The sequence below is a fragment of the Tyto alba genome, unplaced genomic scaffold, assembly GCF_018691265.1.
Source record: "Tyto alba isolate M040663 unplaced genomic scaffold, T.alba_DEE_v4.0 Super-Scaffold_9, whole genome shotgun sequence".
In the NCBI taxonomy this organism is placed as follows: Eukaryota; Metazoa; Chordata; class Aves; order Strigiformes; family Tytonidae; genus Tyto; species Tyto alba.
The window spans coordinates 7974611-7989670 of record NW_024881330.1 but is presented as its reverse complement, the minus strand read 5'-3'; the positions used below and the strand labels follow the sequence as shown (position 1 = coordinate 7989670).

Here is a 15060-nt window from a genome sequence, read left to right as displayed (position 1 = left end):
GAGTCATGCAGCCTGGGTTTGAACTTCTAAATCTCATTCCCAATTATGTCATTGATATAACACTAATCTCAGATTTTTGGGTATGGTCTATGTGTTTCTCTCTTATTCCTGAAATTTTATAAGATTGATTTGATATTTGCTTATAACTGCACTGTAGACAACAGTTATTAAAACTGTATACTTTGTTTAGAGGAATAAAATAGTCAAGTATTAAACTATGTTGTTAGTTTCTGAATTTAGGAATGAAGGTATCTAAAAATGGTTTTTACTACTTGAACCATATAAAATGCACATGTATCCTGAGTGCTAAGTTAAAAGTTACCATTTAAAATTCTTGTAATGCTAAATCAAGGTGATGATATGAACATGAATTTTAGTTTGAAAGAAAAACGTGGTATACCCCATTGACCTATATAACCAATTATATGTATCAATTACACAATATGCCATATGTATTATACCACACAGTATTAGTTTTAAAGTTTGAAATTTATACTGACTTTGAAGATTCTTAGCTTTTAGATTGTTGTATTAAACTGAGAAAATAACCAACTTTTTTACTTTAACAGAAATTGAAAAATTCCAAAAAGGGGAAGGAAAGGAAGAAGAAAAGTATATTGATGTAGTCATCAATAAAAATATGAAGTTGGGACAAAAAGTTTTGATTCCAGTAAAACAATTCCCTAAGGTAAGCCCAGTTTTCATACTTGATAAATCTAAATGCTTATAAAATACTCCACTAATATCTTAACTAGTTTTTTTTTTAACTGTTAGATTTAAAACTATTAACAATTTCTACTGTTGCTGTTCTGTAGTCTTATGTAGTTCTAAGGCAAGAATGGCTCTTGGAATAAATGTGCAGGAAAGTGGTGCTGGTGACACAAAATTGTGTATTGAGAGCAAATGATAAGTGAGTCATATTTTCAGGATAGCAGAATCTTCCTCTTCAGAGTATCAAAAGGAATGAAGTACATCTAAGTTGACTCTGATGCCAGTCTTTGAAACTTCTTGTAGGTAGAAGTACAGCTTAATGCACTATTATGGAACTCTGCGTAATTTTTTTCTTCTCATCCTTTTAAGTTTCAGCCACTGTTAGTCTTGAATTAGTTAATTCTACACTAATGTAAATTTTGTAGTCTACACTGGAGGGGTAGGGACTGCTTCGTTAAGAATTCAAGGTGGTCAGAGATATTAATACTACTGCCAAGTATTATCCTGCACTGAAATATTGCTACTTGCAAGCATTTATTCAACATTCAATAGGCTATGGAACTTTATTCTTTTGGTCCCTTTTTAAATGTTAAGGTTAATGTTATGAAAAACAGATTAACATTTTTTTTACTTGCTTGAAATGGCTTTTTCTTTCTACAAGAAATTTCTAGACCACTTTTGCTCATGGAGGGAAGGAATTCCTTTATTATTTTCTCCATTTCTTTAGGAAGACTTTCTAAATATTTGTTTTCCCATACTATCAGTGTTTTTTCTCAAGACTGTGCTGCGTAGCTTGCAGGGATTGCTTCACTGCTTTTCAAAGTTCCATGACGTACTGTTTCAGTGAATTCAATACCGCATGCCATTTCTATGTGGTACCTCTTTGGAACTCTGACTTAAAAGTCATCTTATGACTGGGAAGAGATATATACAAACATACAGAAACATAAAGATGAGAAGGTGAAAGATAGGGGAAGCTTACATGGTCAGTGTTTGCAATCAAGTTGTTTTTCTTACAGATGCTGAGATGTAGATACTTGAGTTCAAGTGGAAGAAAGCCAAAATTAATGTTAAAGGGAAATAGCAGCTTTTGAAGGATGCTTTTGCCTTTACATGTCAACTTTTCTTTAAAGGACTAAACACTGAAATTCTTATTTAGGATAGCTGGTCTGGAAGCACTGACCATCTTCTGCATGTGCAGGTGTGCTCTTCTGTGTGCTCAGTAGCTCTGGGCTGTGGAGACTTTGAGCTCGAATAAAGCCTGGTATGTGCTATGAAAAGAAACCTGAATTTATATCCAGATAGAGCTTTATAATCCTGTATGTCTCTAGACCACCAGGATCCAGGGGGCACAGAGCAAAATTGCTGTGCAGAATAGGCATGCTGTCAGTTCCTGTGGCTCCACTGGGACTTTCTCTACAGAAAGCAGAATATGGGTTTCTCCACTCGCACAAATCTCCCTTCTGCCAGAGTGAATAAAATTCTAGGTACTCTATTTAAGACCATTTTTACCCCAATATATGGGGGCTCAATTTTTATTAGAAATTTCCACTTTATTGTATGTGGATGGATATGTATGTTAAAGCTTACTTATTAAAGATTACATATTGTCAGAAGGAATTAAAATTTCTCACTGTATAGGAGTAGTGTGGGAGCTGAGTATTAAGTCAGACTTATGACAGGTACTCTTGATCTCTGAAAAACACCCACCCTAAACCACAAGCAGTCACTGCAGTTCAGCATCACTTGTTTACTAGAACCAGGCTCGTGGTTTTATTTCTGAGTTCTAATAAATTTAAATACCTTTTATGAAGGGACATAGCTTTAACATGGCAAACTGAGAGCCTTATTTCTGGCATACTGTAGTCTGCAGTGAGTGACATGAATTCTGAATACCTGGACACAGGGGAGCAAAGTCTTTTTGTATCCTAATATTTGCTCTAAAGTCTGGTTTTCTTCCTGTTAGGTGTGTTCAGAGCAGGGCTCAAAAATTAGGGATGTAAAGTGTTTTGGGGTAGATATGGAATTATTGCAGTCATCTTGGTTTCACTGAGATGTATTTAGAGTGCATGTATTATATATTTAAGTCCTGCAGAACTTAGGCAAAGTATTACATGAAGCTTATAAAATCTGAAATGAAGCTTCACATAAATGCTTTATGCCTGTGCTCTTTTCTGTGCATGTGTGCAGCTTCCTAGACCATTTTCCCTACAAGAGGTGTTAGTATCAGTGCAAATGTGTAATTTATAGAAGGTGCCAAGTGATAGTTCCTCAGAAAAATGATAAAAGATTTGGTTCTGATTTATGAGCAGTTTTCTCCTTCCTACTGATCAGGATTGGTGACAAATGTTTCAGAAGAATGGGACTTAAGACTTAAATATGGATGAAGTATCTGCAAAAAGCTCTTCTGCATGTGAATATTGAATTTAGAGAAGTTCTAGCAGGCTGGTATCTGTTTCTGTATGCCTGCAGTCCACACTAATGCTTTTAGCTATTGTGCACGATCCTGAGCAAAAAGATAACTCCAGTCTTTCAGGAGATGTAGTGTTTTTGGTGTCAGTGAACTGGGAATCTGCTGCTTGTAGCTGACCAAGTCACTACAATAATTGATAAATCTGTCAAACTAGCATTGGGGTACCAGTTTGGCTTGAATCTGGCAAACTTGAGTACCCAGAGAGCGGAGAGGAAAAACTAAGATTGTTTCAACTTTATGAATATAATAGTGCTTCCCCAAATACATGATAGTACTTTTAAAAAGATTCAAAAAAGCAAGTTATTAAAGTTATTAAATACTTAACAGGGTTTAATATCTGAAAATGAAAATAATTACAAATATAAGTGATTTTGCTATCAGAAACTATTCCTTTGTTTACATTTGCCAGTGATAACTTTGGCAAGCAAAGATGCCTTTGCTATTTAGGTATATAGATAGGATTAATGAAATATCAATCATATTTTTTTTGTGATAAATGAGGTCTCTGGACCAAAACAGCCCATCACTGTACTACCCCCATTCAGACAGCTTATTAGACCTGACACAGGGTTAACTAAGTTTCCTTTATTATTTCATTGCCCTTTTCCTCTTTACAAATTCTTTCTGACTCCTTGAATAAATCATAATAGCTTCAACGCAGGTCAGGCAGTCCTAGCTCTGATCTGATCAGCCTGGCATTGTAATGCTTGCTCACATTACCCGTTCTGTCAGATAGATTCTCATGGGCTCATAGCTGGGTCCTGTGCGAATTCAGCCTCTACCTCTGACAACCCTGGGAGGTGACAGGTTAACTGCAGCAGAAAGCTATTCAACTGAAGTTCAGAGCAGCTGGATTTCTATTGGAAAAGAGTCTGGTAGACCTCAGAATCAAAGTAGATATTTCACTTTTTTGGGCATCTTTGTTCTCCCTGCAAAAAAAAACCTTATGAGTTTCTGGTCTTCTGCTTAGTGTGCAAACAGTTGAGTCTGATGTGCTTAACTTGCCTCAGACCTAACAGCTCTTCGTTGCTTCTGCGGTGCTATATATTTATATCCTTTAGCTGGGACCTTCTGTCTTGCTCAAACCTTGGCAGTGTTAGCAGGCCTAATATCTCATGCTAGAGCTAGCTGGCCTAAATGTTTGTTTTTTCTTGTCTGGACCTTGATAGAAGATGGTAGAATAACCAAGACAGCCTGATTTTTTTCTGCCTTATGAAATAATGTAAGATAGTCCCAGGAGTTATGTTCAGTTTCTGCTTGAGGCTGGTTGTGCATTTGAATTAATTTCTTCATTTGTGTTCTTTAGACTCCTGTACACATTTAAAACCTGAATTATTATGTCTTAATATGGTGACAGATAGTCTTATTTGGTAAGACAAAACCTCGTGGAAACTTCTGTAGATTGCAGGTCCAGTAAAGTCTTCTCAAAATCCAATTATGTACAATCTTGTTATGAACTTTTCAGGTTGGTCCAGCTCTACAGATTCCTCTGAGAAGTCTCAATTGCTGTGAAATTAAAATTAATGTAATGTATTTGGGTGATGCTTGAATATGCTTTGGTAATGCTGTCTGCAATCCTATTGGAACTGGGATGTGCGACAAGCAAGGATTAGAGAGGTCAGGGATCTTACACAACCACATAGGAAAAGGGCCAAGTTTTTGAGGTAGGATTCTGTTCTAAATCAGGTTACCTATAGGTAGGACTCCACGTAAATGTTGGATGTCTAAACTGCAGTTAGTGGAAGCAGATCTTGTCAGCTTAGTCAGTGGAGTTCAGGGTGATTTAACACAACTTGTTATTTGATCAGCTGAATACCTCAACTGATTCTAGTTCACGTGTGAAAATGTGACCCTTAGACCTGTACTTCTGCTGCATTTCATGCTTGAAAATAATCTTCAAACTTGCACAGACATAAAGGCAGAAAAAGTGAGCTGGCCCTAGAAGGCCATGATGTGGTTGTCTTGGTGGAGGGCTTCTCTGGATTCACACTGCTATGGAATGCCAGCATGTGTGAAAGGGGTTTCATAGCTTAGATATGTACAAATGTGGCAGGAGGGTGTTATCCCCCCTCCCACACATTTAATGAATATGCACTGTGAAGTAGTTTAGTCTCAGAAATATGATTTTGCTTTGACAGTTACTGAGCTCAAGTGTTCTGAGTTCGGAGATAAAAATAGTTCCCATGGATGATAAATGGAATGATGATGATTTTCCATTACATGGATCAAAACTGTGGGAACAATTATTTTTTTTTGTGACAGGCTACCATTTTAAAAATTGCTTATAGATCTACACTTAAATATTGGGTAAGTCTCCGAAGTCAGTAAGAAATAGTCTGTGTTCCCTGAAGTGATAGTTTAAGTATATATTCTCAAAAGTTACTGACTTATGAAACTGGTATCCTTCCAAGCCTTTTATCCAACATTAAAGTGAAAATATCTATTTTAAAATGTCATTGTCATATGTAATATATTTTCAGTTGTTACATGAAGTCATGGAGAGATTAATATTTTAATCACATAACTAGTTGAAAAACAATTTTTCATAGTAGCTTAGCTCTAAGTATTTCTTAGAGTAGAAGTGGGAAAAAGCGGTTGTATAACCATAAGTGACATGGAAGAACAAGCCTCAAACGTAATACTAGGGATAAGTTTCGAGCAACTTAATAGTAATTGACCAAGCTTTCTGTTGTGAATACATGTTTAAAGACCTATTACTGTGTTGTGTGAAAGAGAGAGTTTGGTACAACACAGATGTTTGAAGTATTTACCTTTCTATAGAAACCTTATTTTCTAGAAATGAGTAAAAAAGTCTCGCAGTTTTCCTGGTTTCAGGTCATTTTAAGGAAAGGTACTCCAAATATTTTTTTCTAGTGACCCTATCGCAGAGGAACTGTTGCAGAAAACTAATATACCAAGAAAGCTTTCTATGGCTTTAATGACAGTGGTTTGCTTAGAGCTTTACAGGAAAGCATTTGATCAAGCATTTATCCAAGTCACTAAGTATTTTAAGGTGCATGAGCCATTCTCAGCAGACTTGTCTTGATAGGGATAAACAAGGATTACTCTTTCTATTATATCTCCCTTTCTGTAATACATACATTTAAAAATGCTGTAGCACTGTCATTAATTCCTTTTTTTGCTGAAATTCATATAGTAGATCAAATGCTTATAAAGAGAATGTCGCACTTGTGTACTCTTTGTGGCTGTGTTTTCTCCAGAACTGTTCTCAGGGAATAGTTTCAAGCAGTGATTTGGTAAGGAAATAAATCTCTAGATGACTGTTAAAGTCATATTTTGATTTGGGGATTCTGAAGAAATGGGTGTTAAGCAGTGATGTTCATTATCTCCATTGTACTATATCTGCAGAAATGCTTCTCAAAATGAGGATTTGTGAATATGTAGAGAGGAAACAATTTTCAAGCAAAAAACTGATTATTGATTAATTTTATGTTTTTGTTGGGAAAATTTTTTTCTACTAAAAATGTATGTTAATTTTGAGATTTTTAGTTATACAGCACTTTAAAGTAATCTGTAAAAGGGAAACAAGTACGTGCTTTCAGTATCAGTATAGTTAATTGATGTTTGTGAGCTAGTGCACACCATGGCCAAGGGATAGAATCCCATATCTGAGGAATTTGAGAGGGAGCTGTTGCACTTCATGGTGTCTTTCTACCTACAAAGTAAACCAGAGGTGTAGATATAGGAGGATGTGCTTTCAGTGATCAGAGGTTTTAGGAAATAAGAAAACCTCTTAAATCTTACATCCTCTTGCTCAATCTAATGTATATCTGGGGATACTTTGTAATAATACTACAGAGAGTATGACTTATCACTACTGGAGTATTATTTGTCTTGAACTTTAGCTGAGGTAACAATTTTTCCCATCTTTTTCAATTGTCTCCTCCCAGGTCTGTTAATCTGAATCTCGATACTGTTCTTGTAAAGATGACTTAAATGTTTTGCTGTAATTTTGTTTGAGGTACCATATTTGGCTGGTCTAGAAGCAACTTTGAGCTGGGGATTTGGTCTTTCTGTTTTATGTACCATCATCCATAATATGATTTTTACCAAAGACATCAAAAGCTATTCTAATGTAGAGATAATCCTTGATTTAACATAGGTGATTCATCCAGTGTACAATAACACTCATGGTTGACTCTTCAGAATTCAGTTATCCTGTAGAACTGTGAATATGGCAATAGCTTCCAGATCAGCTTGTGCTGGAAAGCAGTGTGACTGATTTAATACAATGTTAAGCTGAAGCCGGTGAACTTGAGGACAATTTGGGGTATTTACCGCAGTTTTGGTATGATCGTGCTGTACTAGGGAGAAAGGTGAGAAGAGGGGAGTCTGGCATGTCTGATTCTGAGACAGAGCTAGTGAATGTGACTGATCTGACTTGTACAGAGCTGCTCAGATTTCTTTTTGTTAGCATCCAGTGCCTCTAGTTCAGAGTTAGTTTATAAGCCTGAATTCAGTGCTAGTCCCAAATTTGTTTTTTGTTGTGCTCTGGGGCAAGTAACCTCTAAACGTGAAGCATGGGAAGCGCTCATGAGACTTGTACATGAGCTATCTTGTGTAAGAGCTAACTTGGATTTGCCAGACTTAGTTGGTTCTGTTTCACCAGCAGATAGTCTGGATTTATTAATTTTGTAATGAAAACCTGTCCTACTGGTGGTGGTTTGGTACCTTTAGGTCTAAGTCCTTCATTGCTGGGGATAAAGTGTATAAATAACCATAGTAACTTAGTGTCTGATATCTTTTTGAGTGTTTCTATATCTCTATGAAATACTTCAAAATAAACCCTTGCTGATCACGTTTCCAATTTGATGTAAAAGAGAGATAAACCAATACTTTGAACGAAATTCAGTACCTGTTCAAAGTAAATGATCTGTTTTCTACTGAAAGGATTCATTCAGCATCATAAATGGGTTGTATTTATGGAATAATCAACTGAAATGTTCTAAAGCTTTTTAGCTTTGTTATGTGAGAGCAAAAAGGCTGTGGGACTGCATTGCAAGCCATTTTTTAGTAACCCTCAATGTTAGTTGTGTTTTTAAGCTACACCTAGAGATACTGCGTTTTCAAATCAGCAGATTTTCAGACTTGCAGCACAGGTTTCTCATGCTTCAGACTTGTCAAATCTAATATTTAGAGCCTTGGTGCACAGGAAAGAGTAGTTCAGTGTATCTCAGGGCACAGCTAATAAATTTTCATGTTCATTAAATGTGTTGTCTAGAACATGTCATCTGTGCAGCTACTTGTATAGGTACCATAACATCTAGCTTCAACATGAGAGCTTTTTTGATTTTGACAAGATGACAACTTCTGGTGGTGCTAAAGTTTTGTAGGTGAAGTTTTAGATATATACAACATATTAAACTATTGGGCTTTAAACAATACAGCTGCAATAGACAAATGCTCTTTGGAACACCTAAGCCTTCTCTGAGCACCAAAGCCTTTTATTTATTTTGATTACATGCAGAGTGGATTTTGCTTTTGTTGCGGGTATGCACTTCCATTTGTTATGATTTGTAGTGGTTATTTTAATTGTCAGATAGTTGTTTATTCCAGTTAGGAAGTGATGTTCAGAGATACGCATTGCATAGTTAAATACAGGCTTGCCGACTCTTAAATTGCATTCAAAAATTGAGTAAAATTTCATCTAAATATTTTAACTAAGATTACTGCTAGAAATTTAGATTGTATCAGGCTGCAGGTACTCCACATTCTGAAATAATTTCAGCATACTTTACTATAAATGGCGAACATCTCATTTTAAATGTATGCAGTGTTTATTTTTGTTCCTAATAACTTACAAGGCTATTTTAAAGTAAACATAAGTAATCTGAAGTAATGCTTGAAAAATTGATGTAGTATTCCACTATATGAAAGCTTTCATTTGAGCTTAACTATGAACTCCATGTTCATAAATAATGATCCTTTATTTAAGGAAACTGTTCCCAAGGAGTTATTGACTTGTAGAAGTTCAGACTTGTTATGAATTGTTTCAATTTGTTTGCTTACCTTGCAGTTATGCCTCCAGAAATAATAAAATCAGAAGTCCAAGTTGGAAAGGACCTCTAGAGACAATTTGGTCCAACGTTCTTTTGAAATCATGACTGTAAATTAGATTATACAGGGTCCTGTCAGTAGCCCTGAGTCCTGAATATTCTCAGCAAGGGAGATTTTTACTGTTTTGTTGGGCAGCCTCTTTCTAATTAATGTTTTCCTTGACTGTATCTTAGGACCTATAAAAAAAAAAAAAAAAACAACCCCAAAAATGCCTGAGGATTTCTTGATATTTGGCCTGATAATTTCAGAAAAGACTAGTTCATGTAAGGCCTTAAGTTTAATAGCTTCTGTGGACTGTAGTCTTCTGTATGCAGTTTGCTCAATTGTATCTTACTTCTAAGGGGAATAAAATTATGTTTTCATATTTAGTAAGCTTTTCATGTTTGCACTTCTTTCTGTCTAGAGATGAAGTGGGTGAACAGGAGCTGTAGACTTTCTCTGTTGTAGGGTGACTGCAGCTGGGCTTTTTTTCCATCAGCACTTCCAATGTAGCGACAAAGCATTTTGAGCTGCTACTACCCCATTGTCAAGTGTTTTCAAATTCCTCTAGAGGAAGAGGGAGATCAAAGGCTGAACAGTTGTTTGATAAATAATCTCTATTTCAGTATTTTGACAGGAATTGTGGTGAGTTGACCTTTGCTGGCTGCCAGGTGCCCACCAAGCTGCTCTATCACTCTCCTCTCCTCAACAGGATGAGGGGAGAAAGTAAGATGAAAAACTTGTGAGTTGAGAAGGACAGGGACATAACTTGCCAATTAGTCACAGGTAAAATAGACTTGACTTTGGAAAGATTAATTTATTGCCAATTAATTGTAATAGAAGGATAGTGAGAAAAAAAACTAAAACCACCTTTCTTCCAAATGCCACCCTTTCTGAGCTCAGCTTCACTCCTGACTCTTCTGCCTCCTTGCCCCAAGTGGCACAGGAGGGTGGGAAATGGGGGTTGTAGTCAGCTCGTCTCGGCTGCTTCTCCCTCCCGCTCCTCCCTTGCTCCAGCCTGGGGTTCCTCCCGTAGGATATGGTTGTTCACAGCCTGCTCCAAGGCGGGTCCTTCCCATGCGCTGCAGTTCAGGAACTGCTTCAGTGTGGGTCCCTTCCTGAAGGGCTGCACCCTGTGGAACAGACTGCTCCCGTGTGGATCCCCCATGGGGTCACAGGTCCTGCCAGAAAATCTGTTCTACTGTGGGCTTCTCCCCACAGGTCGCAGCTCCTGCCAGGGGCCTGCTCCAGTGTGGGCTCTCCAAGGGCTGCAGCTTCCATCAGGGCACATCCACCTGCCCTGGCGTGGGGTCCTCCACGGTGGCAGGGTGGATATCAGCTCCACTGTGGGCCTCCGTGGGCTGCAGGAGGAAAACCTGTGTCACCATGGTCTTCGCAGGCTGCAGGGGAATCTCTGCTCTGCTACCTGGAACACCTCCTCCCCCTCATTCACTTACCTTGGTGTCTGCAGGGCTGTTTCTGTCACATTTTCTCACTTGTCTCAACTTCAGTGTGTTTACCATTTCTTAAATATGTTATCACATAGGTGCTATGTTGCTGATGGTCTAAGCTTTGGGCAGTGGTAGGTCTCTCTTGGAGCAGACTCTATCCAACATGGGGGCAGCTTCTGGGGTCTCTTCACAGAAGTCACCCCTGCAGCCTCCTGCTACCAAAAGTTTGTGTGTAAATCCAACACATGAATACATTATTACTTTCAGAATTGTTTACAACATTCCATACCAAGTTCCAAGTGTAGCTTATGTTTGCCAGATCTTTTTGGGTGTTTTTTTTCCATACTTTAAGTGAATCTCCAAGTCCTCTCTGTAAGTATCCTTCAAATTTTATATACCTTCCAAAGCACAGTGCAGTGATATATGAAAGTGGACTGCTGAATGTACACAACTTTTCTCGTATGTGTGACTGGGAATATATGCCCTATGGAGCAGTGCTCATGAGAACTTTCAGACCTCCTGGCTCTACTAAGTCCAGTTTTGTCCTTGAGATGACAATTGGCAGATTCTCCCTTTTTGTTTTCCTTTGTTATGAATGGATTTTTTTGATACCTGTTTTCTTCAGCCTACTTTCCCTCTGCAGCACTTTCTGGGCTGAAAGAACACCAGCTGTATGTTCGGGTGTTTTCTGTCAGTGGGAATGGTTGAGTTTTTCCTTGTCTTCCTTTGTGTGGCTCACCACTTTCTCCCTTGTTACCTCAGTGTTGTAATGCCATGGTTATGAACACCAACTGGCTTTGGTAAACTTCAGTGATGATGGGAGTTGAGTTGCGGTTGAGAAGATATCAAATGTTGATTTTGATTTGGGACTGGGTTTATATGCTTATGTTCTGGATTTAATTCCTTGCTTGTTTCTGTGTTTTAGTGGGTAAGGTATATTGTATAGGTTACTTCATAAATCTTCAAGGGAGGATAAGGCAATTGAGATATTTTCTGTCAGCTTTGCTTGGTATTGTATCTGAGATTCTTGCCAGCTTTGTTTTTATGGCTGTGTACCTGGTGACAGTTGTTGAAAAACTGAATTGCAGTTTGAGCACATCTGTTCTCAGTGTTGAGTGGGATAAACACCAAGTTCTTGCTATACTATTTGATTTGTGAATTTCAGATACTTCTGTGTTTCTGTTGGCACCGGGTAGAGCCACTGACATGCTGTTAACTATCCTACACAGTTGTACTAAATGACTGTTATTTATGATGTAATACTTGTTTGCACCTAGAATAAAAAGTAGTTTCAGCAAAATATGTTATTTTGCTTGTTCATTTACGCTTAAGAATCCAATAACCTTAATTTTTTTTTGTTTTCTTACAGTTCAACTTTGTGGGAAAACTTTTGGGTCCACGTGGCAATTCTCTAAAGCGTTTACAGGAGGAAACACTGACAAAAATGTCTATTTTGGGAAAAGGCTCTATGAGGGATAAGACAAAGGTAAGACCTGAGTATGGTAGTGTTTGATACTTGAATTTTGTAACTTAACTAAAATTTTTGGGGAAGCGAACATACCGTGTGACAAAAATTGGAGCAAGTAAATAGCATAGGATATCTTCATATTGGTTAGATTCAAATGGAGTCTGTTTTCTCTAAGGATTTTGTTCTTAGAGTATTTTGAGGCTGCCATGAGTTGTACATAGGCACCCCCCAAACTATGGCGTTTAGGGATATAAGTGGTACATGTTCTAGATTTTGGTCTTGTACAGCTTATAATGAGTAATGCACAACTGAACATGGTGGTATTCTTGCTTCTGAAGGAACCTGACTTCCAGATAGATCCAAACATTTTCACATAAAATAACACTTAACATTTAAATTTAATAACATTTAGTAACATTTCCTGAGAGAGAAAAGCAGCTGATGAAAGGAGATAAAATACAACCAGAAAAAACTTCATGGCTCTGATTTCTGCAGCTAGAGCAGTTGACAAATTGCAGTTTTTTCTGTTGGAATTATTTGGTTATACTGGATATATCCATTACAAGAGCCAAAGTAGACAGCAGGAGAGAGACTTCTAGCCTGATAGGTGTTTGTACTAATCAGTTTCACTCTCTACCAAAATAAATCTCTGTCTAAATCTGTAGCAGGTAAGTGTGCATCAGTGAGGAGAGGTGTCAGCTGTCTGGTGAACTGCGTTTTTTTTTTAATTGGAGCATTCCTAATGATATAAATTAAAACACTGAACATATTTCTTGCCTGTAGCATACCATGTTTTATAAGCCTCCAGTGGAATCATTCTGTGGTTATGTAATCTGAAATTTAAAAATACTGTGTGCTATAAAGACTGATAATGACATGCATATGGAAGAGTGACATAGAGGGCTGGATACTGAATTTCATAAACTATGTATTTTTTAGCACATTTCTCCATCAGCAAAATATACGTGTTATGTGATTTACAGAGTATTTATCAAGAACTTGATCAGAGCCCATAATTACTTTGTTCTGTGCAACTTGAGAGCTAAGTCTTCCTTTTAATTCCTTTTTGAAAGTATTTTTATTAATTATAACATAAATTCAACTTATTTTTTTCCAAATACTTTTTCCTTTAATAAAGGCTTGAAGATGAGAGGGATTTTTTTTTGAATGGGGGCTGTTATATAACACATAATACAGATAATGAAACTTTAAGATGTGTTTCACAGCTAATTATGAAAAAATACATTGCTAGTAACATTAAGAGGAAATATGGCAGTTCAACCAGAAAATAAAGAAGATAAACTAAACTTGCTCTAAGCCAGGATGACAAAGTATATCTTCAGATTCTGTTTTAAATGACACTTGGTGAACCTTCTCAGTTCTTGTGCAATGTGTCAAACTGACATTCTTCTATTGCTGCGTTACATGTTTCTATATCAAAATGTGATGTGTCATGGAGTAGGAAGGCTCCTGAGTTTTTTCTAATGGCTCTGCAGTATAAAAAAGTTTGTTTGATTAAAAACAGAAGCTCACACTGAAAAGTTCAGATCCGAACTTGAGTCTCAGAACCCTGGGGAAGAGTCCTAAAGATTTCTATTTATATAATTTGAACTTCTCTTTTTTCCTTTGGTAATGAAATAATTGCTCATATTCTTATTAGATTTTTTCTTGATTGAGATGTTAGCCAAAACTGCTTAACTTTTTTTTTTTTTTTAAATTAAATGGCTAATAAAATATTTAGTTTGAGCTGTTGTTTGCAGAAAACTTCAACACAATTAATCTTTGAGTTCAGAAACAGTGAGATTCCTGTCATTGTGAGTCTGATTGTGTTTTAGAAGAGACAATAGAGAGGATCCAGTTGGATACTTTGTAATGATACAGCTGGAACAGCTTCTTTGTACCTCCTTGGAATAGTCCTTCAGAAAGTGTCATTTGGAACTAAAGCAGACTAAATTAATGACACTGTTTCCGGTACTCAATTGAACCTACTGGGTATGTGCAAGAAAGTACTGGTGCTACAAAGGGATCCTATCAGCTAATAATCTAAATCGCGTTGCACTGATCCCTAGTTCTTTGGGTTCTCAGCAAGTCAGAGACTCTGTATGTGGAAAACATAAACAAACCAGAATTTAAGACATTTTTTCTAGTTTCATGGAGATTATCTATGTACTGACTGTTTCAACTCTATCTCCTTCACTACCAGGTAACTTGCTTTTTCCCTTTAACGTCATACATTCTTGGTTAGCATTTGGAACTACTGTATTAAACTTGTCCAGAGAACTAGCAAATAAGAGAACCTTAATTATACAGGTGTGTTTTTGTATGAGAAAGAAGGGGTCTTTGCATAAGGGAAGTCCAGTATGGAATCACTCTGTGTCAACAAGTTGCTGCTCAGAAAAGCTTGCAGATTCTCACGTGACCAGACTTTGCATTACCTGGAAAATCTAGTTGAGACTTTAGTGTCGTATTGACCAATAATGAAGTATATCCCTCTTAAAATCATAGAATAGTTTGGTTTGGAAGGAACTTTAAAGGCCATCAAGTCCAAGCCCCCTGCCATGGGCAGAGACATCTTCAACTAGATCAGGTTGATCAGAGCTCTGTCCAACCTGGCCTTGAATGTTTCCAGGGATGGGGCATCTACCACCTCTCTGGGCAACCTGTTCCAGTACCTCACCACCCTCATTGTAAAAATTTTCTTCCTTATATCTAGTCCGAGTCTACCCTATCTTAGTTTAAAACCCTTACTCTTTGTCCTATTGATACAGTCCCTACTCTTGCCCTGTTTGATATATTTCAAATATGGAGAGAAACCTGAGTTGCTCCTATAGGAGAATAATAGTTAAATAGTGTACAGTTTCTACTTAGAAGTAATCCAGGTGCCAAAACAAGCAATTTCG

General features: G+C 37.2%; 1 protein-coding gene across 4 annotated transcripts in view; it reads left to right on the top strand.

The window, feature by feature from the left end:
* KHDRBS3 (KH RNA binding domain containing, signal transduction associated 3) overlaps window positions 1–15060 on the top strand; it is a 101845-nt gene that overhangs the window by 30654 nt on the left and 56131 nt on the right. For all 4 annotated transcript variants that reach the window (XR_006164709.1, XM_042785980.1, XM_042785979.1 and 1 more), the window contains exons 2-3: window positions 570–688; window positions 12062–12178. Coding sequence is in view for 3 of the 4 variants with exons in the window: in XM_042785980.1 (XP_042641914.1) it covers window positions 570–688; window positions 12062–12178 (236 nt within the window). In the remaining variant the exon portion in view is untranslated. The remainder of the gene's footprint in view (window positions 1–569; window positions 689–12061; window positions 12179–15060) is intronic.